This window comes from Carcharhinus amblyrhynchos, chromosome 4, assembly GCF_965287045.1.
Source record: "Carcharhinus amblyrhynchos chromosome 4, sCarAmb.v2.hapA, whole genome shotgun sequence".
Taxonomy (NCBI): Eukaryota; Metazoa; Chordata; class Chondrichthyes; order Carcharhiniformes; family Carcharhinidae; genus Carcharhinus; species Carcharhinus amblyrhynchos.
In genome coordinates, this window is record NC_137327.1 from 53,870,895 (window position 1) to 53,895,948 (window position 25,054).

Sequence of the window (25,054 nt, forward strand, 5' to 3'; positions counted from 1 at the left end):
ACAAAGTGGCACATGATGGTTAGGACAGTTTTATAAACTAGAGATACGGCTGCCTCTATATTTCCTAAATAATTTCTCTGTTTATTTTGTGAATCAACACCAATAATTTTGTGTTAGTGTTTTAATATTGCAACTTTGATTAGATATGTACACGTCAAATCAAAAATTAGTCAAGATGATGTGTAGGTTGGTTTGGAGGAGCAGATGTCCAGCCTTTAATGCATATGGAGGCAACATTTCTCTCATTGCTCGTCCTAATAAAAACTCATGGTTTGGGAGTAATGTACTGAAGGTTGGTTAGGTTCAGCAAACAGGTCAGAGTTGGCATAAATTTGGTATTTTTCTAGCTGGTAGGATCTGATGATTGTATACTAGAGAGATCAGTGCTGGGACCTCAATTTACAATTTTTATAAATGACTTGGATGAAGGGATTGAAGGTATGTGTCATAATTCTGCCACAGACTGTTTCTGCTCCCGCAGCTTACAGAACAGTAGTCTTCGCCTAGGGACCTACAACTCCAATCCTGGTAAGGTTACAGACTTAAGAACTCCTGCTGGCTGCTTCCCATTGAGCGAGCTTCCATTCTCACAATAAGGCAGCTCATACTTCATGAAGCCCACAGGTAGATCGATCAACAATTCTCTGTAGTCTCCGCCCCACCAACTTCTTAGATCCATGTCAATCGCAGCACCTCTGCTGTGAGGGTGTTCCTTGGGGTTGGTGTTTCTTTAACGGCCTTTACTTTATCCTTTCCTGGATGTAACCTTTTGCCAGCTACTTGACAGTCTAAATAGACTACTTCAGCTACCTGGGGAGTGCATTTCTCCCTCTTCATGTGGATTCCAGTCCTAGGAAATTGTTGCAGGACTTCTTCTGGACGTCATCATCTTGGATAGCCCTTGAAGGATGTTCTCCATAAATCTCTGGAAGATGGCTCACACTGCAAGACCCCAAAGATAAAGGGGTATACTTGTACAGTCCCTTATGTGTGCTGATTGTCACATATTTCCAAGGGGACTCATCCAATTTAAGCTGGAAATAGGTGTGGCTGGTATTCAACTTGGGAAATGTCTTTCCACCTGTTAACTTGGCATACAGATCTTTGATAGGGTACCTATCAACTTTGGAGACCCGACTGACTGTCTGTTTACAGTCTCCACAAAGGAGAACTGATCTGTTCGGATTAAGAACATGAGCTACTGGCATGACCCATTCTGCAAATTGCACCAGGGTTATTATAGCCAAACTTTCAAGGTGCCCTAATTTAGTTTCCACCTTCTCCAGCATAGAGTAAGGGACTAACCTGGCTCAGAAGTACCTAGGTGCAATGTCAGGGTCAATGTAGATCTTGCCTTTGGTTCCTTCTATTTTCCTTAGGCCCTCCTGAAAAACTCCAGGGTATCTACTGATCACCTCATACAGCAGGCAAATGGGGTAGCACAGTGGCACTGCTGCCTCACAGCGTCAGGGACCTGGGTTCAATTTCCAGCTTGGGTCACTGTCTGTGCGGAGTCGGCGCCTATTCCGTGTTTGTGTGCGATTCCTCTGGATGCTTCTCCCACAGTCTGAAAAACGTGCTGGTTAGGTGAATTGGGCATGCTAAATTCTCCCTCATTGTACCCAAACAGGCACCGGAGTATTTCAATTGGGGATTTTCATAGTAACTTCACTGCAGTGTTAATGTATGTCTACTTGTGACACTAATAAATAAACTTTCGAAGGTTTATACATACAGTTCCCCCAAACCTAACCTGAAGATTTCCAACCAGTTGAGTCAAATATGCTGGCGCCAATCTCTCCCCATAAAGCTTGAGTGGGAGATGAGCTGATTGCTGTTTATAAGTCACAGGGGTCACTGTAGTGCCTTTTATTTGTAAGACTCTCTTATGTAGGTAGCTAGTCTGGCCTTTGTATCGTACAACCTCAGGTGTTGGATGCCCAATTTGAAGGCTGGTTTCATGAGGCCCCTTCCCTAGTTGGAACACTTTGCTGCCAGATACCCTTATAGTTCCGAAGCTCCTTTTCCCACATTCTGAAGTGACAAGGCTATCTCAACAGCTTTTTAAAATTGGGTTCTATTAACAGCTTCTTTTGGATGGGTAGGACATTTATGCCACATACGACAACAGTGCTTAGCACTATTTCCTCACAGTGCCAGGGACCCAGTTTCAATTCCAGCCTCAGGTGACTGTGTGGAGTTTGCATGTTTTCCCCATGTCTGCTTGGGTTTCCTCCAGTGCTCCGGTTTTCTCCCAGAGTCCAAAAATGTGTGGGTTAGATTGATTGGCCATGCTAAATTGTCCCTTAACAGGGTAAATATGTGGGGTTACAGGGATAAGGTGGGATTGCTATTGGTGCAGGCTTGATGGGCTAAATGTACTGTAGGGATTCTATGATGCCAACCTGTCCCATAACATTTCATTAAGATGCAGTCCAAATTTGCAATGTTCAGTTAATTTCTGCCACCCAGCCAAGAACTCAGTGACAGATTCCCCAAGGGTTCTCCCAACCATGTTGAAGCAATATTACTGGAGAATTACCAGGAGCTTTGGGTTGCAGTTTTTTTTGTTAACCGGTTCATCAAAATGTTTTTCTTTAAATGGCTTTTGAGTCAAGGCATCTGGATAAGACTTCTTATCATATCAAAAGTAGATGCCCCATATGCTGTTGCAATATCACTATGCTGTTACCTCTTTCAATGTTGTTAGCACAGAAGAAGTAATCCAAGTACCCAGTGTATTGGACCCAGTCTTCCCCAGTGGTGTCACAAGACTTGAATTTCTTGGAAATGGCATAGTTTTTCTTACTGGAGAAATTCTTCACGTTCCGAGATTATCCGGAGAAAAACATGAAGGAAGAAAATAATTTTTCTCTTGGCCGCCAATGTAGTAATTCAGCCACATACCAATTTCTGTCACCAACACCCTTTATTATGAACCAAAGGAACCATGAAGCTTGTACTCCATGAGGCCCATGGGTAGGTGTATTAATGATCCCTGTGATCTTTGTGGCTGTCATAACAGTAAGATTGCTAAATTTGCTGATGAAACAAATATGGGTAGGAAAGTAAATTGTGAAGTGGACATAAAGAGGCTGAAAAGGCCACTAAAATAACAAAATATTGTGAATGCTAGAATCTGAAACAACTACAGAGGATGTCAGAAAAAAAATCATGACCCCAACCTTCCTGATGCTTACTATTTTAACTCAGCACCTTGCTCTCATGCCCACATGTCCATCGCATTGAGATTCAAATGGCCAAGATAAAACCTGTCACCCCTTTTATTTTTGAAAATATGGCATTTCAACTTTAAACTGACTGGATATTTTGCAATTTGAAATGAGACACAAAAATGCAAGGCCATGTCCCAACATGTGGGCAGAAATTTCAAAGAGGACACCCTCAGGGGTGCGTGAATGCAAAGACATTTCTTATAATTTAAGGATCCATGGGAACTCATCATTGTCCAAGGAAGGGGCATTAAAATGCAAAGTGCTGGATATTGAAATAATAGCTGGCAGACAGACCTATCTAAAACCCCATGGAAATATTCAATGAATGAGCAATAACAGGCCCGGTTGCAGATAGATTATAAGAAAGCTTTCAGCAAAGGAAACAAGCCGAAGGTTGCTGCTGTCTCATTCTTTTGGAACAAGGGTAGTAACTAGTTTGAAAGGCAACTTTACTAGAAATCAACCAGGGAACTGAGATCTTGTAACACCTGCAACACCTTCTACATGTGATTGCATCCACAAAACTAGCTATTCAGAGTAAGTGGGGCTATCCTTTTGTTCAACTGAACTCCAGAACTAAAGCAGAAATCTACTGTTGCCAGCAGTAAAGCCACTGTGAATTCATTGCCAGAAACTTCCACCATCTATTGTTTTTAGGTAACCAAGCAGTAATCATCAGGCATGTAACAGTTTCAACCACCATCTCAAAAATAAAAATTACTATTGAACTCTTTAGGAAATGTAAGTGCACGCTACCTCATCTGTAATCAATCTTTTCTCACGTGTGTCTTGTGTGAATGAGAGAATGGGTGTCGTTGTGATTATAGTCTGAGAGTTGAAAAAATATAGTTTTCTTTAAATTTAAAATTAGGAGAAAGTCTGTCTTTTGTCTGATTTTGAAAATCACAGCACTCGGGGGGTTAAAACACTACACTTTTAAAACACATCTTGTTGCTGGTGGTCGAGAGGTAGAATGAAGGGGAACCATTCCATCATCTCTTTTTGTCCATGCCATTCCATAAAACCAAAACATAGTTCCGGTAATCAAAAATAGTCCTCAAGAAAATCTCAGGAATTCTTGAAAAAATTATTTTGAACCCTATCAGGGAGTAATCATTCTGTACACCAGGATAATGTGTTTATCATTGTAGTTCTACAAGCAAATATAGATTGTGTATAATAAGTGTGGGCCTACCTCTCACAATTATTAACCTCCTCTGTTACAAAGTTAAGTGTGTCCCAACCTGAGTAAGAGAACAGCACAGAATATAGTGCAAGAGATGTCTTATCAGCATCCCATTCAGAATCCTGAAATGCATTACTAAGGTCAGCATTATGTCCTGCAAAAAAGGAACAAAGAATGATTGTGAAATAATTTTTCACTCTACTTTTAATATAGCAAAAGAATGCAGAAATATCATCTCACTAATGATTTTGTAACATCTAACAATCTTCTATTTGCAAAAAAATGAACTAGACCAGCCACATAAATAACACAGCAGGTTAAGGCTAGGGATTCTGTGGTGAGTGAATCATCTCCTGACTCCTCAAAACTGTCCCACAGTGTAAGAAGCACAAGTCAGGAAGATGGAATATTCTCCATTTGCCTGGATGACTGTAGCTCCAGTTTTGGTAATGTCACTGGATTATTAATTCAGAAGCTTAATGCTCTGGCAACATGGATTCAAATCCCAAATTCAGTTAGTAAAATAAATCTGGAATTGAAAGTTAGTTTCAGTAATGGTGACTATCATTGATTGTTCGCTAATGCTCTTCTGGGATGTAAATCTGCCATCCCTACCTTGTCTGGTGTACATGTGACTTCAGTTTCACAGTACTGACTCTTAAGTGACTCTGAAATGGCTGAGCAAGTCATTGAGCAAAAACAATTAGAGATGGGGCACAAATACCGGTCTTGCTAGTGGTGCCCACATCACATAAAAGACTAAATGGGTCTGAACTCCCATCAGTATTGCCAAGTGTTACACTATGGATCTCAAAATGCTCTCTCCCCTATTCTTTGAGTAAAGAAGGGCAGGATTTGTAAAGTTTTGTAAAGCCAAACAAAAGGCAAACAGAACATAGTAGTTCATTTCTAGAGGGAGAGAATTGAAAAGCAGATTCTATGTTATATTTGTATTGAACCTTGGCCAGATCACACTTAAGAATATTGTTAACAGTTAAAATTGCTGTATTGTATAAAAGGATACAGGGACATGAGGCCAAGTGCAAAATGCCAAAGGTGATACCAGAATTGATAGGTTTTGCCTATCATCAAAGAGTAAACAGACTAGAGCTCTTTTCTCTACTGTTCTGAGAGTTCTTTAATATTATGGAAGAGTTTGATGTGGTGGATGTGGGCAAAATGTTTCCAGTTGTGGAGGAGCCCAACAGTAGGTGCCATAAATATAGAAAAAAAGCAATAAATCCAATACGAAATTCAGGAGAACACATCTTTACCCAATGTGTCCAAAAAAGTGACAGTACTATTGTATTGCATTTTCAAACTTGCCCCAAAACAGGTCTCAAACTCATCTGTTTTCAGACTTTAATGTTTGCCTCCCCTGTATTTATCCAGCTTCCCCTTAATTGCATCTATGCTATTCAATTCAATGACTTGTGATGATGAACTTCTGAAGCCAACTGCAGGCTGCTCAGGTGCAGAGGTGCCCTGACCTCCCAGTGAACTGGGGGATTTATGCCCCCCTCCAATAACCCCACACCCCTGCATAGACACTGCCCACCCTTCCCCAACATTGGCAGCAGTGTAAGTGCTCCGCCCTCGCACGGCAACATGGGTTACTAGCATCAAGTCCCCCATCATCCTCATTCCCCATTTTAAATAATTTAACTGATGACAGAAATGTGAGTCAATGGGGTTAAGTGCTGCACTTGTGAGATGTAGGAGTTCCGTGTGACATGTCCAGTATCTTGGACGATTACATCTGTAGGAAGTGCACTCAATTACAGCTCCTCACAGACCGCATGGATAGTTTGGAGCAACTGTTGGATGTACATAGGAACATGAAGGTGGCGGAAAGCGTCAGTTTTAGCAATGTAGTGATACTCAAGATGCAGGCAGATAGATGGGTGACAGCTAGAAGGGACAGTCAGTCAGTGCAGGAATCCCCTGTGATCATTCTCCCTAACAAGTACACTATTTTGGATATCGTTGGGGGGGATGGCCTATCAGGGATAACAGTAGCAATAACCAGAACAGTGGCACCTAGGCTGGCTCAGTTGTTAAGCAGAAAAGGACAGAGACACTAGAGCAATAATTATAGGGACTGTACAGTTAGGGGTACAGATAGACACTTCTGTGGATCTGAAAGAGACTCCAGAATGGTATGTTACCTCCCTGATGCCAGGGTCCAGGATGTCTCTGAACAGGCAGAAAGCATTCTGAAGGGAGAGGGTGAACAGCCAGAGGCTGTGGTACATATTGGTACTAACAACATCTTGATTTTGATTTGATTTGATTTATTATTGTCACACGTATTAACATACAGTGAAAAGTATTCTTTCTTGCGTGCTATATCATTCATTGGGAAGGAAAGGAGAGAGTGCAGAATATAGTGTTATAGTTAGGGTGTAGAGAAAGATCAACTTAGTGCAAGGTAAGTCCATTCAAAAGTCTGACAGCAGTAGAGAAGAAGCTGTCTTAAGTTGGTTGGTACGTGACCTCAGACTTCTGTATCTTTCTCCCGAAGGAAGAAGGTAGAAGAGAGAATGTCCGGGGTGCATGGGGTCCTTAATTATGCTGGCTGCTTTGCCGAGGCAGTGGGAAGTGTAGACAGAGTCAATGGATGGGAGGCTAGTTTGCATGTTGGCTTGGGCTACATTCATGACCTTTTGTAGTTCCTTCCGGTCTTGGGCAGAGCAGGAGCCATACTAAACTGTGATACAACCAGAAAGAATGCTTTCTATGGTGCATCTGTAAAAGTTGGTGAGTCTTAGCTGACATGCCAAATTTCTTTAGTCTTCTGAGAAAGTAGAGACATTGGTGGGCTTTCTTAATGACAGTGTCAGCATGTTGGGACCAATTCAGGTTGTTGGTGATCTGGACACCTAAAAATGTGAAGCTTTCGACTCTTTCTACTTCAAGCCCATTGATGTGGACAGGGACATGTTCTCCTTTACGCTTCCTGAAGTTGATGACAATCTGCTTCATTTTGTTGACATTGAGGGAGAGATTATTGTTCCCATACCATTCTCTATCTCATTCCTATACTCTGACTCATCATTGTTTGAGATCCGACCCACTATGATGATGTCATCAGCAAACCTGAAAATCGAATTGCAAGAGAATTTGGCCGCACGATCATAGGTGTATAAGGAGTATAGTAGGGGGCTGAGAACACAGCCTTGTGGGCACCAGTGTTGAGGATTATCATGGAGGAGGTATTGTTGCCTATCCTTACTGATTGTGGTCTGTGAGTTAGGAAGTTTGGGATCCAGTCGCGGAGGGAGGTGCCAAAGTCCAGGCCACAGAGTTTGGGGATGAGTTTTGTGGAAAAAATGGTGTTGAAGGCTGAGGTAGGAGTGACGAGGTCCTGTAGCAGCAATTTAGAGAATTAGGTAGAAAGTTAAAAAGCAGGACCCCTAGGGTTGAAATCACAGGATTACGCCCTTTGCCACTAGCCAGTGAAGCTAGAAATAGGAAGATAGTACAGCTCACCACATGGTAAACAGCTGCAGTAGGATGGAGAGTTTCAGCTATCTGGACCATTGGGATCTCTTCTGGGGCAGATGGGACCAATACAAAGACAGGTTGCATCTAAACTGGAGGGACGTAAATATTCTAGCTGGGAGATTTGCTGGTGTCACACAGGGAGATTTAAACTAGTCTGGCGGGGGGGGGGGGGGGGGGGGGTGTGGTGGTGGTGTGTGTGTGTGTGTGTGTGTGTGTGGAGAACCAAAGCAGAGGTGAATTAACTGAAAGGGAAACTAGAGAGTAGGCCCAGTAAGACTCAGAAGAAGAACAGAGTGTAGTTGCTAATCAAAGGAGGTCTGGTGGACTGAAGTGCATTTGTTTCAATGCGAGAAGGCAAATGAACTTAGAGCTTGGATTAGTACTTGGAACCATGATGTTGATGCCATCACAGAGAATTGGTTCAGGGAAAGACAGGATTGGCAGATTAACGTTCCAGGATACAGATATTTCAGGCAGGATAGAGGGGGATGTAAAAGAGGTGGAGGAGTTGCACTACTGCTTAAGGAGAATATCACAGCTGTACTGCAGAAGGCACACCTCAGAGGGCTCATATAGTGAGGCAATATGGATAAAGCTCAGAAATAGGAAGGGTGTAGTCACAATGTTGTGGGTTTACTATAGGCCTCCCAACAGCCAGCAAGAGATACAGGAACAGATATCTAGGCAGATTTTGGCAAGGTGTAAAAGTAACAGGGTTCTTGTGGTGGGTGATTATAAATTTCCCTACATTGACTAGGATTCACTCAGTGCTAGGGTGTGAATGGAGCAGAGTTTGTAAGGAGTATCCTGGAGGGCTTTTTGAAGCAGCATGTGGATAGTCCAATTAGCCGTACTGGACTGGTATTGGGGAATTAGCCTGGCCAGATGGTCGATGTTTCAGTAGGGGAGCAGTTTGGGAACAGTGATCACAGTTCAGTAAGTTTTAAGATACTGATGGATAAAGATAAGTTTGGTCCTCAAGTGAAGGTGCTAAATTGGGGGAAGGTTAATTACAGGAATATTAGGCAGGAACTGAAAAATGTAGATTGGGGGCAGATGTTTGAGGGCAAATCAACATCTGACATGTGGGAGGCATTCAAGTATAAGTTGATAGGAATTCAGGGCTGCCATATTCCTGTAAGAATGAAGGATATGTATGCAAATTACAGGAACCTTGAATAATGAGAGATATTGTCAGTCTAGTCAAAAAGAAAAAGAAAGCATTTGTCAAAGCTAGGAGGCTGAAGACAAGTGAAGCAAGTGTGGAATACAAGGAAAGTAGAAAGGAACTTAAGCAAGGAGTCAGGAGTGCGAAAAGGGATCATGAAAAGTCATTGGCCAGCAGGATTAAGGAAAATCCCAAGCCTTTTTACACATATATAAGAAGCAAGAGGGTAGCCAGGGAGAGGGTTATCCCAATCAAGGACAGTGGAGGGAATCTATGTGTGGAGCCAGAGGAAATAGGCACGGTATAAAATGAGTACTTTGCGTCAGTATTCACCAAAGAGAAGAACTTGGTGGATGATGAATCTGGGGAAGGGTGTGTAGATAGTTTGGGTCATGATGAGATCAAAAAGGAGGTATTGGGGGTCTTGAAAAACACTAAGTTAGACAAGTCCCCAGGGCCTGATGGGATGTATCCAGGATACTGAGTGGAAAGGGAAGAAATTGCTGAGGTCTTAAGAGAAATCTTTTGTGTCCTCACTGGCTACAGCGGAGGTTCGAGAAGATTGCAGAATAGCCAATGTTGTTCCTTTGTTCGAGAAGGGTAGCAAGGAAAATCCAGGTAATTACAGACTGGTGAGCCTTACATCAATGGTAGGCGAATTATTGGAGAGGATTCTTCAAGACAGGATTTACTTCCACTTGGAAATAAGTGGATGTATTAGCGAGAGCCAACATAGTTTTGTGAAGGGGAGGGGGTGTTGTGTCTCACTAACTTGATTGGGTGTTTCGAGGAAGTGACAAAGATGACTGATGAGGGTCAGGCAGTGGACGTTGTCCACATGGACTTCTGTAAGGCCTTTGACAAGATCCCTTATGGCAGATTGGTACGGAAGGTGAAGTTGCACAGGATCGGAGGTGAGCTGGCAAGGCGGATACAAAACTTTGTAATTTATATAAACGATTTGGAAGAAAATGTAACTGGTTTGATTAGTAAGTTTGCAGATGACACATAGGTTGGTGGAATTGTGGATAGCGATGAGGATACAGCAGGATATAAATTGGTTGGAGACTTGGCTGGAGAGATGGTAAATGGAGTTTAATCTGGACAAATGTGAGGTAATGCATTTTGGAAGGTCAAATACAGATGGGAACAAAGAACAAAGAACAACACAGCACTGGAAACAGGCCCTACAGCCCAACGAGCCCGAGCCGCCATTTCAACATTGCGAATCCCTCTTCCACTCATGACCCTTGCCTACGCTAATGGCACTCCACATTGGAAACCAGATTGAGGGGATACTAATTTAGGGACAATATGTTACACCAATTAGCCTAAGAGCACATCTTTGGGGTGTGGGAGGAAACCGGAGCACCCGGAGAAAACCCACGCAAGCAAGGGGAGAATGCGCAAACTCCCACAGGCACTAGCCCAAATCTATGTATCTGCACAGCAAACTGTGATAGTCACTGAGCTGTCGTGTTGCCCATCAGCTGGTCCTGTTTAAATGTACACTAACGACGTGATATACAGTAAATGACAGAACCCTTAAGAGGAATGTGGGCGTAAAGAGACACAGAGGGATCTGGAGGTGCAGACACACAGGTCACTGAAAGTGGCAACTCAGGTGGAGAAGGTAGTCTAGAAAGCATATGAAAGGCTTACTTTCATCGGTCAGGGCATTGAGTTTAAAATTTGGCAAGTCATGTTGCAGGTTTATAGAACCTTAGTTAGGCCGCACTTGGAATATGGTGTTCAATTCTGGTCACCACATTACCAGAAGGATGTGGAGGCTTTGGAGATGATACAGAAAAGATTTACCAGGATTTGCCTGGTATGGAGAGCATTAGCTTTGAAGGGAGGTTGGAGAAACTTGGTTTGTTCTCATTGGAATGACGGAGGTTGAAGGGGTACCTGATAGAAATCTACAAGATTATGATGGCATGGACAGAGTGGATAGTCAGCTTCTTCCCATGGTGGAAGCATCAATTACTAGGTTTAAGGTGCGAGGAGCAAGGTTTAAAGATGTACGAGGCAAGTTTTTTGCACAGAAGGTGGTGGGTGCCTGGAACTCGCTGCCAGGGGAGGTAATGGAAGCAGATATGATAGTGATTTTTAAGTGGCGTCTGGACAAATACATTAATAGGATGGGTTTAGAGGGGTTTGGTCCCTGGTATGGGGAGGGGGTTTTATTTCAGTTGGGTGGCATGGTCGGTGCAGGCTTGGAGGACCGAAGGACCTGTTTCTGTGCAGTAATTTTCTTTGTTCTTTTTTCTACCACAACCTTCTTCATGGTGTTGTAGGTAAAAGATACCTCTGAGGCCAGTTATAAGTCAAAGTCCAGCAAGTTTATTCGAAAGCTTTTGGGAGATACACCTGGAACCTAACAGCGGTTCCCCAGGCTTCTATCTGAACACAAATTAAGAAACATATTTATACCCCCCAAGCATGTACGCACTTTCCCATACTCGGCAGTTTCCTGTGGCTTGTCCTCCATTTTGTGAACATGGCTGTCTTGGCAGTTTCTTCATGGTTATCACAAGGCTGCAACTGTCACACATCTCAACACCTGTGGTGTGATTAGCTATTAGCTAACATACAGGCCGGCATAACTGACGTACAAGGTAATGTGGTCAGTATACCAATTTTATGCTTGTATAACATATAATACATCGGTACATAATACATAAATAGTACATAACAAATATATATGAAGGCATGCATGTAAGCTCCACTATGTTAGAAGTCCATAATATTAAAGACACAAAAACAGATAGTAGTTGGGTATATTCCTGAACTCAATTAGCTGGGAATATCATAAACTTCTGTATAACAGCAGGGACAGCTGCTTTCTTATCTGTCTTGGATATACGAAAAAAAGTCTTACAATACTTTTACAAATCTCTTAAGTATTACAAAGTTCATTAACCCATTCCCTTTTTCAATGGCATCCCCCCATATGCCCCCTTTGGCGGCCAATCACTGCCATTTACAATTACCCCCAACTGCTGATTATTTCAGTCTGCTGATTACCCCCCCTTTGTGCAAAGTTCCCCCCTTGCCTCCCCCTACGAAGCTCCCCTCCTTGCCTCCCCACCTCTGCAGACTCTGCAGAGCTTCCCCCTGCAGAACTCTCCTGAAGAGCTCCCCTGTCATTACCCCACCCCCCCATTCAGACTCCACCCCAGTCAGGTCCCACCCCCAGCACAATTATGGTATCTAGTAGGTGGTGCCAGGATGTCCAATGAGCAGCACTAAGGGGGCAATTCCTGATGGAAACTGCCCGGCCATGACCCAACCACCAGGAGGCTTCAATGGCCTCTGAGTAAGGCCATCATGTCTGGTATCTGCTGGTGGAAACCAGCAGTGATTCTCACTGGTGTGAAGTCTGACTGGTGAGGGGTAAGTAATGGTAAGGCTGGAAGAAGCAATGCAATTCTTAGGTGCAAAGCCAATCCTGCAAAAATCTTGTAAATCTGCATGCAACTTGAAAAAGGGTATGGACCCGATTTTTCACTCCACATGCAATCTTACTGGTTTGTCATGCTGGTCAGCTGGTGAGACAAGCCGGTAAGATTGTGGCCATGAATTTCAGATGAATAGGGATACGCTGTTTGGGTTAGATGAAGAAATGTGGGAGGAGCATTGCATGTGCAGAAACTGGTGTGGAGCAACTAGGCTAAACGATTTGATTCTTTTAAATTTCTTACCTTGGCCGATTGAAAGAAGCCCCACAACAATGATAGCGAGAAGGCTGAACAGTTCGAAAGTTGTGAACAAAATTTGGACTCTTACTGCCCATTTCATATTGGCACAGTTTACAAAGGTAAGTAGACCTAGATATAAATAAGTACAAGCAGGTTACATTGAAGAAATTGCTGAGTTTTCAATGCACTTATTCTCAAGTTATTACCTGATTTGTGGGTCTTGATCTATTCAGTTTGCTTATTTAGACCATCAGGTTTTCATAATTTCAACTCTTTACCGAATTTGTCAATTCATAATTTGAAATTAAACAGAATGGGACCTGTGGATCCATCATGGATCCATGGACAAAGAAATGGTAGAGGAACTGAATGAGTACTTTCCACCAGTTTTTATGGTGGAAGACATCAGTAACATGCCAGAACTTCAAGTCAGTCAGGGGGCAGAGGTAAATGTAGTGGCCATCACTTAGGGAAGCTGAAAGGTCTGAAGGTGGACAAAGTACCTGAACCAGATGGACTACACTCCAAGGTTCTGAAAAAGATAGCTAAGGAAATCGTGCAGGCATTGGTGGTGATCTTTCAGGAATCACTGGAGTCAGGGAAGGTCCCAGAGGACTGGATAAAGGCTAATGTAATACACCTGTTTAAGAAGCTGGGAAACTATAGGCTAGTTAACCTGACCTCGGTTGTGGGCAAGATCTTGGAGTCCATTATTAGGATGAAATTGTGGCGTACTTGGAAATGCATGGTAAAATAGAGCTGAGTCAACACGGCTTCATCAAAAGGAGGTCATGTCTGACAAATCTGTTAGAATTCTTTGAGGAAGTAACAAAGAAGTTAGGCAAAGGAGAGTCAGTGGACATGATTTATCTGGATTTCCAGAAAGTCTCTGAGACTGCTAAATAACCTAAGAGCCAATGATATTACAGGCAAGGTACTGGTGTGGATAGAAGATTGGCTGACAGTTAGAAGACAGAGAGTGGGGATAAGGAGGAGTCTTTTCAAGATGGCAACTGGTGACCAGTGGTGTTTCACAAGGGTCAGTGTTGGGACGACAACTTTTCACTACGTACATTAATGATCTGGAAGATGGAACTGAGGGCTAGCTACTAAATTTGCAGATGATACAAAGTTATGTAAAGGGACAGGTAGCGTTGGGAAAGTGGGAAGGTCACAGAATGACTTGGACAGATGAGGAAAGTGGGCAAAGAAGTGGCAGATGGGATACAATGTGGGAAAGTGTGAGGTTAATGCACTTTGGTAGGAAGAATAGAGGTGTAGACTATTTTCTAAATGGGGAAAGGCTTCAGAAATCTAAAGCACAAAGAGACTGGGGATTCCTGGTTCAGGACTCTCTTAAGGTTAACATGCAGATTCAGTTGGCAGTTAGGAAGACAAATTCAATGTTAGCATTAATTTTTAGAAGGATGGAATACAAGAGTAGGGATGTACCGCTGAGGCTGTATAAAGTTCTGGTCAGACGCCATTTGGAATATTGTGAGCACTTTTGGGCTCCATACCTAAGGAAGGATGTGCTGGCCTTGGAGGGGCTCCATAGGAGGTTCACAAGAATGATCCCAGAAATGAGGGTATCTCATATGAATGGTTGAGGAGGCTGGGTCTATATTCGATGGTGTTTAGAAGGATAAGGGGGCATCTAATTAGAATACTGAGAGGCCTAGATAGAATGGACATGGAGAGGATGTTTCCACTAGTGGGAGAGTCTAGAAATCGAGGGCACAACATCAGAGTGAAGGGTTACAGAGTGAGATTCAGTTACATAGATAGATTGAATAGGTTAAGACTTTATTCCCTGGATCGTAGAAGAATGAGGGGAGATTTGATAGAGGTGTATAAGATTTTTATGGGTATAGATATAGTGAATGCAAGCAGGCTTTTTCCACTGAGGCTAGGGAAGAAAAAAAAACAGAGGGCATGGGTTAAGGGTGAAAGGAGAAAATTTTAAAGGGAATATTAGGGGGGGGGGCTTCTTCACACAGAGAGTGGTGGGAGTGTGAAATGAGCTGCCGGATAGAGTGGCAAATGTGGCGTCACTTTTAACATTTAAGAAAAACTTGGACAGGTTCATGGATGAGAGGGGTGTGGAGGGATATGGTTCAAGTGCAGGTCAGTGGGACTAGGCAAAAGATGGCTCGGCACAGACAAGTAGGGCCAAAAGGCCTGTTTCTGAGCTATAATTTTCTATGGTTCTATGGATGCTCCTTTAAAACTGAATTGAGGAGGAATTTCTTCAGCCAGAGGGTGGTGAATCTGTGGAACTCACTACCACAGAGGATTGTGGAGGCCAGGTCATTGAGTGTCTTTAAGACAGAGATAGGTAAGTTCTTGACAATAAGGGGATCAAGGGTTAAGGAGAGAGGGCAGGAGAATGGGGATGAGAATCAAAGCCCTTCTTGAATGGCAGAGTCATGTCGATGAGCTGATTAGTCTAATTCTGCTCCTATAACTATGGGTTTTATGGCTATTTCAGCTCTTTGAAAAAACTATCCACTTAGTCTGGAAAGTGGCATCTTTCAAAAGTGTGTTAACCAGGGTTCTGGGTAAACACATTCCTCTTAGAGTGAAGGGCAAGGCTGGCAGGAAGTCTGGAACCTTGGATGACTCGGGATATTGAGGCCCTGGTCAAGAAGAAGAAAGAGGCACATGAAGTGCATAGGCAGCTGGGATCAAGTGAACCTCTTGAAGAGTATGGGGATGTAGGAGTTAAGAGAGAAATCAAGATGGGACATGAAATTATTTTGGCAGATAAGGCAAAGGAGAATTCAAAGAGCTTTGACAAATACGTAAAAGGGCAAAAGAGTAACAAGGGAGAGGGTAGGGCCTCTTAAGGATCAACAAGGTCATCTACGTACGGATCTACAAGAGATGGGTGAGATCCTAAACGAATATTTCTCATCAGTATTTACTGTTGAGAAAAACATGGATGTTAGGGAACTTGGGGAAATAAATAGTGATGTCTTGAGGAGTGTACATATCACAGAGAAGGATGTGCTGGAAGTCTTAAAGCGCATCAAGATAGATAAATCTGCGAGACCTGATGAGGTACATCCCAAGACGTTGTGGGAGACTAGGGAGGAAATTGCAGGTTCCCTAGCCGAGATATTTGAATCAACAGTCACGAGTGAGGTGCCTGAAGATTGGAAAGTGGCAAATGTTGTGCCTTTGTTTAAAAAGGGCTGCAGGAAAAAGCCTGGGCACTACAGGCCAGTGAGCCTCACATCTGTGGTGGGTAAATTGTTGGAGGGACAGGATCTACAGGCATTCAGAGATACAAGGACTGATTAGGGACAGTCAGCATGGCTTTGTGAGTGGAAAATCATGTCTTACAGATTTAATTGAGTTTTTTGAATGGATAACCAAGACGGTAGATGAGGGCAATGCAGTTGATGTCGTCTACATGGACTTTAGCCAGGCCTTTGACAAGGTACCGCATGGTAGGTGGTTGCATAAAGTTAAATCTCACGGGATCCAGGGTGAGGTATCTAAATGGATACAAAATTGGCTTCTGAGGGTGGTTGTAGAGTTGTTTTTCAAACTAGAGGCCTGTGACCAGTGGTGTGCTCAGGGATCATTGCTGGGCCCACTGTTATTTGTCATTTATATTAATGGTTTGGATGAGAATATAGGGGGCATGGTTAGTAAGTTTGCAGATGACACCAAGAATGGTGGCATGGTGGACAGTGAAGAAAGTTATCTCCAATTGCACCGGGATCATGATCAATTGAGCCAGTGGGCTGACGAATGGCAGATGGAGTTTAATTTAGACAAATGCGAGGTGATGCGTTTTGGTATTTTGAACCAGGGCAGGACTTACTAAATTAATGGTAGGGTGTTGGGGAGAGTTACAGAACAAAGAAATCTAGCGGTACATGTTCATAGCTCCTTGAAAGTGGAGTCACAGGTGGACAGAGTGGTGAAGAAGGCATTCGGCATGCTTGCTTTCATTGGTCAGAACAGGAGTTGGGATGTCTTGTTGAAGTTGTACAAGACATTGGCAAGGCCACACTTGGAACACAGTGTGCAATTCTGGTCACCCTATTATAGAAACGATATTATTAAACTAGAAAGAGTGCAGAAAAGGTTTACTAGGATGCTATTGGGACTTGATGGATTGAGTTATAAGGAGAGGCTGAATAGACTGGGACTTTTTTCTCTGGCGCGTAGGAGGCTGAGGGGTGACCTTATAGAGGCCTATAAAACAATGAGGGGCATAGACAAGGTAGAGAGTCAATATCTTTTCCCAACGGTAGGGGAGTCTAAAACTAGAGGGCATAGGTTTTAGGTGAGAGGGGAGAGATACAAAAGTATCCAGAGGAGCAATTTTTTCACACAGAGGGTGATGAGTGTCTGGAACGAGCTGCCAGAAGTAGCAGCGGAAGTGGGTACAATTCTGTCTTTTAAAATGCATTTAGATAGTTACATGGGTACATTGGGTAGAAAGGGATATGGGCCAAATGCAGGCAATTGGGATTAGCTTATGGGTTTTAAAAAAAAGGACGGCATGGACAAGTTGAGCCAAAGGGCCTGTTTCCATGCTGTAAACCTCTATGACTCTAGTCCTTTTGCCATCTCCCATCTGGTTCTTGTGCCAACCACATTAAATCTGTGTTCATAAAAGCAAATTACTGTAGATGCTGGAATCTGAAGCAAAAACAGGAAGTGGTGGAAAATCTCAACAGGTTTGATAGCATCTGTGGAAAGAGAATGGAGTTAACATTTCGAGTTAGGATGACTTTTTGTCAAAACTCTGTTCTCTGGTAAGCACCCCTTCTGCTGGTGGAAGCATATTTTCCTCATTTAGTCTATCAAAATTAGCGCTATTAAATATCCTATTAACATCTTTTCTAAGAACAACCCTAGCTTCTGTAGTCTTGCCATATACCTGAAGTCTGTGGAAGCATTCTAGCATAGTTATCCCTTCTGCTACTTTTTTGGGGCTTTGTCAACATTTTTGATGTGTAGTGTCCAGACAAAATATCCCAGTTTGCATCTAACTAGTGATCATTAGAAACCTCCTTATATTTTTACACATAAAACCAAATATCCCATATACTTTTTTGTTTTGACATTTTCAAAGATATATGCATTTACACCATCAGGTCTCTAGCTTCATGAACCTACTTTAAAATTGCATCAAGTACTTCATATTGGCTCTTCTCACTGTTTCTATCAAAATTCATCACTTCATAATTCTCAGCATTAAATTTCATCTGACACTTGTTTGCCCATTTCGGAATTCTCTCCAAAACATTCTAAGGGTGGAATTTTATGAAAAAATCCCAAGTGCTGAATGAGCGAGAAATGGGAGTTTCAGACTTGTTTTTTGGGAGAGTATAAGAAAGGAATCTTATGGTACTTAGCCAAAAAAAAGTGCCAGGATGCGATTCTCACGAGTAGGTAGGGGGGGAGGGGGTAATGATACATGGAGCCTAATCTTGCTGGTGAAGCTGGCTGCCGAGCTCTAGGGGCGCCATTGCGCAGGTGCTCCAATCTCCCAGTGTTCTTAGAGATCTCCCAGCACTTCCACCCCCTCAGGCCGAATCCCTTGGCACTGCCAGGTTGCACAGTGGGCACTGCTTAGCCCTGCCTTCGACCACACTGGGAGGTAGGGGGCTTTCAATGACCTCTGGTCCCCCTGGCAAGGCCATTAGATCTAGTCCTTGTTGGTGGGGACCAATCATGATCCTCAACAGTGAGGACATTGATCGGCGAGGGGATAAGTACAAGTGAGCCCTGGTATTAGCGTCCGGGACTCACTACTGACTGTAAAAATATTGAAATCGGCTTTGTGCCCTTTGTGGGCAAATTTCGCAGTCAAATCAGTGCCGGTACATCTTGAGAGGTGAAAAACTGGGCCCAATCTTGATTTTTCACCTCTAATCCGATTTTACCAGTAGGACGAGCTGGTAATATCGTGGCTTAAGTGTCATAATGACAAGAAAAAGGGAGTGATATGAGCCAGTTTCATTGCCACGGCCTGCACCGCAATTCATTCTCACTTAGGGCACTGAAAGAGTTGCCATGTGAAACACACTGTTATGAAGTCTCCACGTGCATGACTCACTCAAAGGGGCTGCAGCTATGCACTGCTAACAAAGGAGGGCTGCACTTAAATGCCCCCTCCACTCACAGCCAGTCATGCAAGGAATACGGCACTACGAAGGCCAGCTCCATAGTTCACGGAAGGAGAGCTTGGGTGGCTGCTGGATACTGTGGAGGAGGCAGGCTATCCTGTACCCCCAGGAGGGAGGTGACCTAGGAGCAAGGACTGCAGTGCGGCATGGGAAATGGTGTCCACAACAGTCTGTCTCCACGGTCTGATATGCAGGAGTGGTGCACATTGCCTGAAGAAAATAGATGACGTCATTCTTGCAACAGTCCTGTCTGTTACATCACTCTGACCAACACTCTAACTCCCTGACACCTGACTGCCCAGCACCCTCCCCAAATCACTTTGGCAGCTGAGTCACAACCCTTGCCTGGGCAAGGTACGGTGCCGATCTGCCCCATTTCCCCTCTCTCCACTCCCACCCTAGCCTACCAGTCTCCAAGCTTGCAATTATCTTCTTATATCTCTGTGGGAGAAAAGATGGCACATACCCGCCGAATGCGATAGTAGACCGGGCAGCAGAACCCCGAATTGCGACTTCTCAACTCCTTTGAGGAACAAGCAATGGAGCTCATGGGAGCCACCTGAGAGGGCTGTGAGCAACTGTGATGTCGAAGTGCACCACAGGTGTGAGGATCCAAAAAACCATGATCCATTTAGATCTTTCTCAAGTATTGATTTGCCCAGATGTCTGTCCGTCCCTAATATTTACTCAGGTGTCTTCCGTTGCAGGAACAACATTGGATGAGGTTGAGCCCTCCCAATCCGCCCCTCCCAACTCCTTCCCCCACCCAGCTTCCCTCTTCCCCCATCCCCACACCCAACAACCCCTACATGCACCTTGGAGGAAAGCTCCAAAGAAAGCACTGACTAGGTGCCACAGGCATCTGCCACATAATTCGCCAGTGCAGAGGCAATACCTAGGTGGGTGGAATTAGCAGAAAAGCTTTGCGGTCACTTTCTGGGCAGCAGGACACGGCCACTGATGCACACCTGGCGGAACAGGGAAATTCTGAGAAATCAGGGTCTGCTGGACCCAAGGACACAGCTGGCTTTAGGGCTGCAGTGAAAGGTTCTCACAGAGCTCCTGGAAATGCAGAAGCAGAGTGGGACTGAAGGAGGGCGAGTTGGAGACGTGTCAGCAATTGCGAGCTGTTTGGCAGAGTCCAAAGTCTTCAGGAGGGAGAGAGGGTGTTGGTATTGCATGGTACCAAAAGCAACAAATGCAGTGGAAAGCCTGGGGCAAGAAATGGTTGCCATGGGTGGCAGGGTACAAGGCATGAATGGAATGCCGAGGACCATGGCTGAGGGCTCCATGAGTATGCTCAAGATACAGCTGATGATTGCAGAGGGGCTCCAGAGCTTGGCCCAATCTTAGAGGGCAATGGCTGTAGGCCTTGAGAGCATGGCGGCTTGGTCACAAAGGGCACTTCTGTGGGCTCCAGAGCTTAGTTCTGACTCAGAGGGCCATCGCTGACAGCACACCACGACACTGACACATTGGGCCTCTAGGACTGGCAGATCCAGGTGACACAAAGGCTTCTGGAGCTCACTCCAGTTGCCCCACCATTCCATGGAATGCTCCAAGGGCTCACAAGCACACGGAGGTGGAAACGCTGGAGCCCAAAGTGTCTGCAACCCTTTCGAATCCCCCCCTCGTGACACCAATGCATCTCCTGGGCAGCAACGGCTGCATCCATGACACTTGAATATCAGCTGAGCTCCACAAGATCTCAGCCCTCCAGGGGACAACAGCCAAGGGCATCAAAGGCCACAGAGCATGGAACACAACTGACCGCCTCCACTCCAATGTGCATCCTGGGGAGTCACTTAGAGGTAGTGCAGACCACGGAAGGTACAGGATATTTAGGGTCACCAAGAGGGCACGGGTGAAGGCAAATATGGTAGTTAAGGTAGTATTCACTGTAAATACTATCAGTTAAATATTACATTCCAGAACCATGACTCCTCTGTGATCCATCCCTCACAGGAAGCTTCATACTCCCACTCACACCTGTTATACAGCGCAGGAGCGGCCCTTTGCTCAGAGCCCAACAATGACCACCACAGAAGTCACATGAATCTTATTTCCCTTTGCCATATTTCTGGATCTCCAAGTGCTCAGCCGAGGGCGTTTTAAGGATGATAACTGCTGTCTCAGGTACCGCATCCCAGATCTCTGCCAACTACTGGGTGCAGATGGTCCTCACTGATCACTGAGACCCCTGCCCTGAAACTGTGCCCTCTCATCATAGCCTCCAACCAAAGGGAATGACTACTCCTTACACTCACCCACCACACCGCTGATGAAGCCATTCATCCCAACCATGTCCTCCCCACAGTGTTACAGGAAACAGTCAAACCCCTCCACCCCCCAGATGTCTGTGTGCAGTTAGAGACAGGCAGGAATCAGAATTTGTTAGGACCATGGCAGCATCACAGCTTGTCTCGCAGTGAGTCATGATCACCCTCCTGCATGGCCAAGTCACTCACTGGCATGGTCAACATAGGCCTTTCACTCTGGGGTGATGTAAATGTGACCCCCTGGGGTGGGGTGTGCCCTGTCAGGGAATTTGGATGAAGGTTCAAGAGGGGAGTTGAAGGTCTCTGCAAGAGGGTTGGGGCTGGCGGGCGGGGAGGGGGGTGGTGGTGGCACGGCGTTGCTCCTCATTGATGAACCTAAGAGCAAAGGGGCTGGTGCCGGGCCTCCTGTCCCGCTGAACCATTACCACGGTTGCCATTCCTCTGCTGCCTCATCCTCCATATCCTCCAGGCTCGCCTCCTCCTCGTGGCCATCCACTTGGTCCTCCTCCATGATTTCACCCGCTGCTGTACCACAATGTGGGAAATCCTCTGGGAGCTGTAGAGCAGGGCCCACCAGATCCATCCAGGAGTGGAACCATCATAAGACCTAGGAGCAGAATTAGGGCACTTGGCCCTCTGAGTCTGCTCCACCATTCAATCATGACTGATATTTTTCTCACCCTCACTTTCCTACCTTTTCCCCACAACCCTTGATTCCGTTATTAATCAAGAACCTATCTCTGCCTTAAAAACACTCAATGACCTGGCCTCCATAGCCTTCTGCGGCAAAGAGATTCACCACTTTATGGCTGAAGAAATTCCTCCTCATCTCTGTTTCAAAGGATCGTCCCTTTAGTCTGAGGTTGTGCCCTCTGGTTCTAGTTTTTACTACTAGTGGAAATATCCTGTCCATGTCCTCTCTATCCAGGCCTCACAGTATCCTGTAACTTTCAATAAGATCCCCCCTCATCCTCTAAACTCCAACAAGTACAGACCCCGAGCCCTCAACTGTTCTTCACACGACAAGCTCTTCATTCCAGGGATCATTCTTGTGAACCTTCTCTGGACCCTTTCCAAGGCCTGCACATCCTTCCTTAGATATGGGGCCCAAAACTGCTCACGATAGTCCAAATGGGGTCTGACCAGAGCCTTATACAGCCTCAGAATTACTTCCTGCTCTTGTATTCTAGTCCTCTCGACATGAATGCTAACACTGCATTTGCCTTCTTATCAGCCGAGTGAATTTGCATGTTCACCTTAAGGGAACCTTGAACAAGGACTCTCGAGTCCCTTTGTGCTTCTGATTTCCTAAGCATTTCCCCATTTAGAAATTAGTCTATGCCTCCATTCCTCCTTCCAAAGTGCATAATCTCACACTTTTCCACATTGTATTCCATCTGCTTCTTTTCCTTCCTAGCCTATCCAAGTCCTTCTGCAGCTCCACTGCTTCCTCAGTACTACCTGCTTCTCTACATGTCTTTGAATCATCTGCAAACCTAGCAACAGTGCCTTCAGTTCCTTCTTCCAAATTGTTAATGTATATTGTGAAAAGTTGTGGTCCCAGTACCAGCCCCTGGGGTACACCACTAGTCACTGGCTGCCTTCCTGAAAAAGACCCCTTTATCCCCACTCTCTGCCTTCTGCCAGTCAGTCAATCCTCTATCCATGCCAGGATCTTACCCTTAACACCAAGGGCTCTTAACTTATTTAACAGTCTCCTTGTCACCTTGTCAAAGGCCTTCTGGAAATCTAAATAAATCATGTCCACTGGTTCTTCTTTATCTAAATTCCTTGTTACCTCCTCAAAGAACTCTTAACAGATTTGTCAGACATGACCTTGATGAAGCCGTGCCTACTCAGTCCTATTTTGTCATGTACTTCCAAGTGCTCCATGATCTATTCTTTAATAATGGGCCCTAAAATCCTGCCAATGACTGAAGTCTGGCTAACCTGCCTATAATTTCCCATCTGCTGCCTCTCTCTCTCCCTTATTAAACAGTAGTGTTACATTCGCTACTTTCCAATCCTCTAGGAACCTCCCTGCTTCCAGTGATTCCTGAAAGACCACCATCAAGACCTCCACAATTTCCTCAACTATCAGTTTTAGAACCTTGGTGTATAATCTATCCGGTTCAGGTGATTTATCCACCTTCAGATCTTTCCTTTTCCCCAGAACCTTTTCCTTAGTGATGGCCACTACATTCCCTGTGCCCCCGATTCTCCTGGAGCTCTGGCATCCCACTGGTTCTTTCACCGTGAAGACCAATTCAGTTCTTCTGCCATTTCTTTGTTTCCTATTATTACTTCTCCAGCCTCATTTTCCAGTGGTCCAATGTCTATTTTTCCCTCTTGCTTACCTTTTATATATTGAAAAAATCTTTCTAAATTATTTTATATTACTAGCTAGCTGACACTCATATTTCATCTTCTCCCCCCTGCCCACCTTATTTGCTTTTTTAGCTGTCCTCTGCTCACTTTTAAAGACTTTCCAATCCATTGGCTTTCCACTAATCCTTGCCACTTTGTATGCATTTCTTTTGCTTTTATGCTGTCCTTGACTTCCCTTATCAGCCATGGATGCCTTGTCCTCCCCTGTGTATGTTTCCTCCTCCTTGGGATGAATTTCTGTTGTGCCTCCCGAATAACCCACCAAAACTCCTGCCATTTGTTGTTCCACTGTCTTCCCTGCTAGGCTCCCTTTCCAATTAACTCTGGCGAATTCCTCCCTCATGTCTTTGTAGTTACCTTTATTTAATTGTAATACATTATTATTTATTTAATAGTAGTAATTATTTAATTGTAATATTAAATTTAATTGTAATACGTTAATTGTAATTGTAATACATCTGATTCCAGCTTCTCCCTCTCAAACTGCAGAGTAAATTTAGAACATAGAACATTACAGCTCAAAACAGGCCCTTCGGCCCACGATGTTGCGCCGACCAGTTACAAAACAATGACCCACTAACCTAAACCAATCCCTTCTCGTCCATAAACCTACCCACGGATCTCTTAAACGCCCCCAAACTAGGCGCATTTACAACTGCAGCAGGCAGGGCATTCCAATCCCTCACCACCCTTTGATCATATTGTGGTCACTGCTCCTAAGAGTTCTTTTACCTTAAGTTCCCTGCCTCATTACGCATCACCAAATCCAGAATGGCATGTTCTGCAGGCTGATGCACCACTCAACAACAGACTGGGTGGCAGCATGGACCTCATTATAGCAGATCTACACCTTGGTCTCAAGCCTCCACACTGGTGCCATCAGACAGGAGCGTAACGGGTAGCCCTTGTCCCCCATGAGCCATTCCGGCAGCTTGGGTGGATCCTTGAAAATCTCAAGAGATGTCCAAGCTATTATGCATGCTTCCCAGAAAGCATGCACACACCTCCAGGATGTTGATGAGGTGGTCATAAATAATCTGCATTGTCAGGGAGTGGAACCCCTTCCTGTTTATAAAGAGCACTCCCTGATTTCACAGGGCCCACAGGGTGACATCTTTAGCCCCTTAAGGGTTAAGGGGAGAAAGCGGAAAAGTGGAACTGATCCACTTCAGATCTGCCATGATTTTATTGAATGGCGGGGCAGGCTCGAAGGGCTAGATGGCCTACTCCTGCTCCGATTTCTTATGTTCTTAGCTCACAAAACCCCAATGATGGCAGTGAAACATTTAGCCTTGGCTTCTTGCACGGCTGTGCTTGGGTCAAAATGTATTTAGTGCCCTACCCAGGCATACAGGGCATCTGTCACCTCCTGGATGCACCTTGATCGCAAACTTCCACTAAGGTCCACCCTTAAGCTCTGAATGATACAGT

The 25,054-nt window shown here is 44.5% G+C and overlaps 1 protein-coding gene across 1 annotated transcript in view; it reads right to left on the bottom strand.

Annotated features, from left to right (window-relative positions):
* Positions 1-25,054, bottom strand: part of LOC145342593 (Y+L amino acid transporter 2-like) — a 95,842-nt gene that overhangs the window by 62,109 nt on the left and 8,679 nt on the right. The window contains exons 2-3 of the mRNA XM_080188139.1: positions 12,805-12,930; positions 4,432-4,576 (exon numbers count right to left, since the gene is read on the bottom strand). Of these exons, the coding sequence (XP_080044265.1) occupies positions 4,432-4,576; positions 12,805-12,930 (271 nt within the window). The remainder of the gene's footprint in view (positions 1-4,431; positions 4,577-12,804; positions 12,931-25,054) is intronic.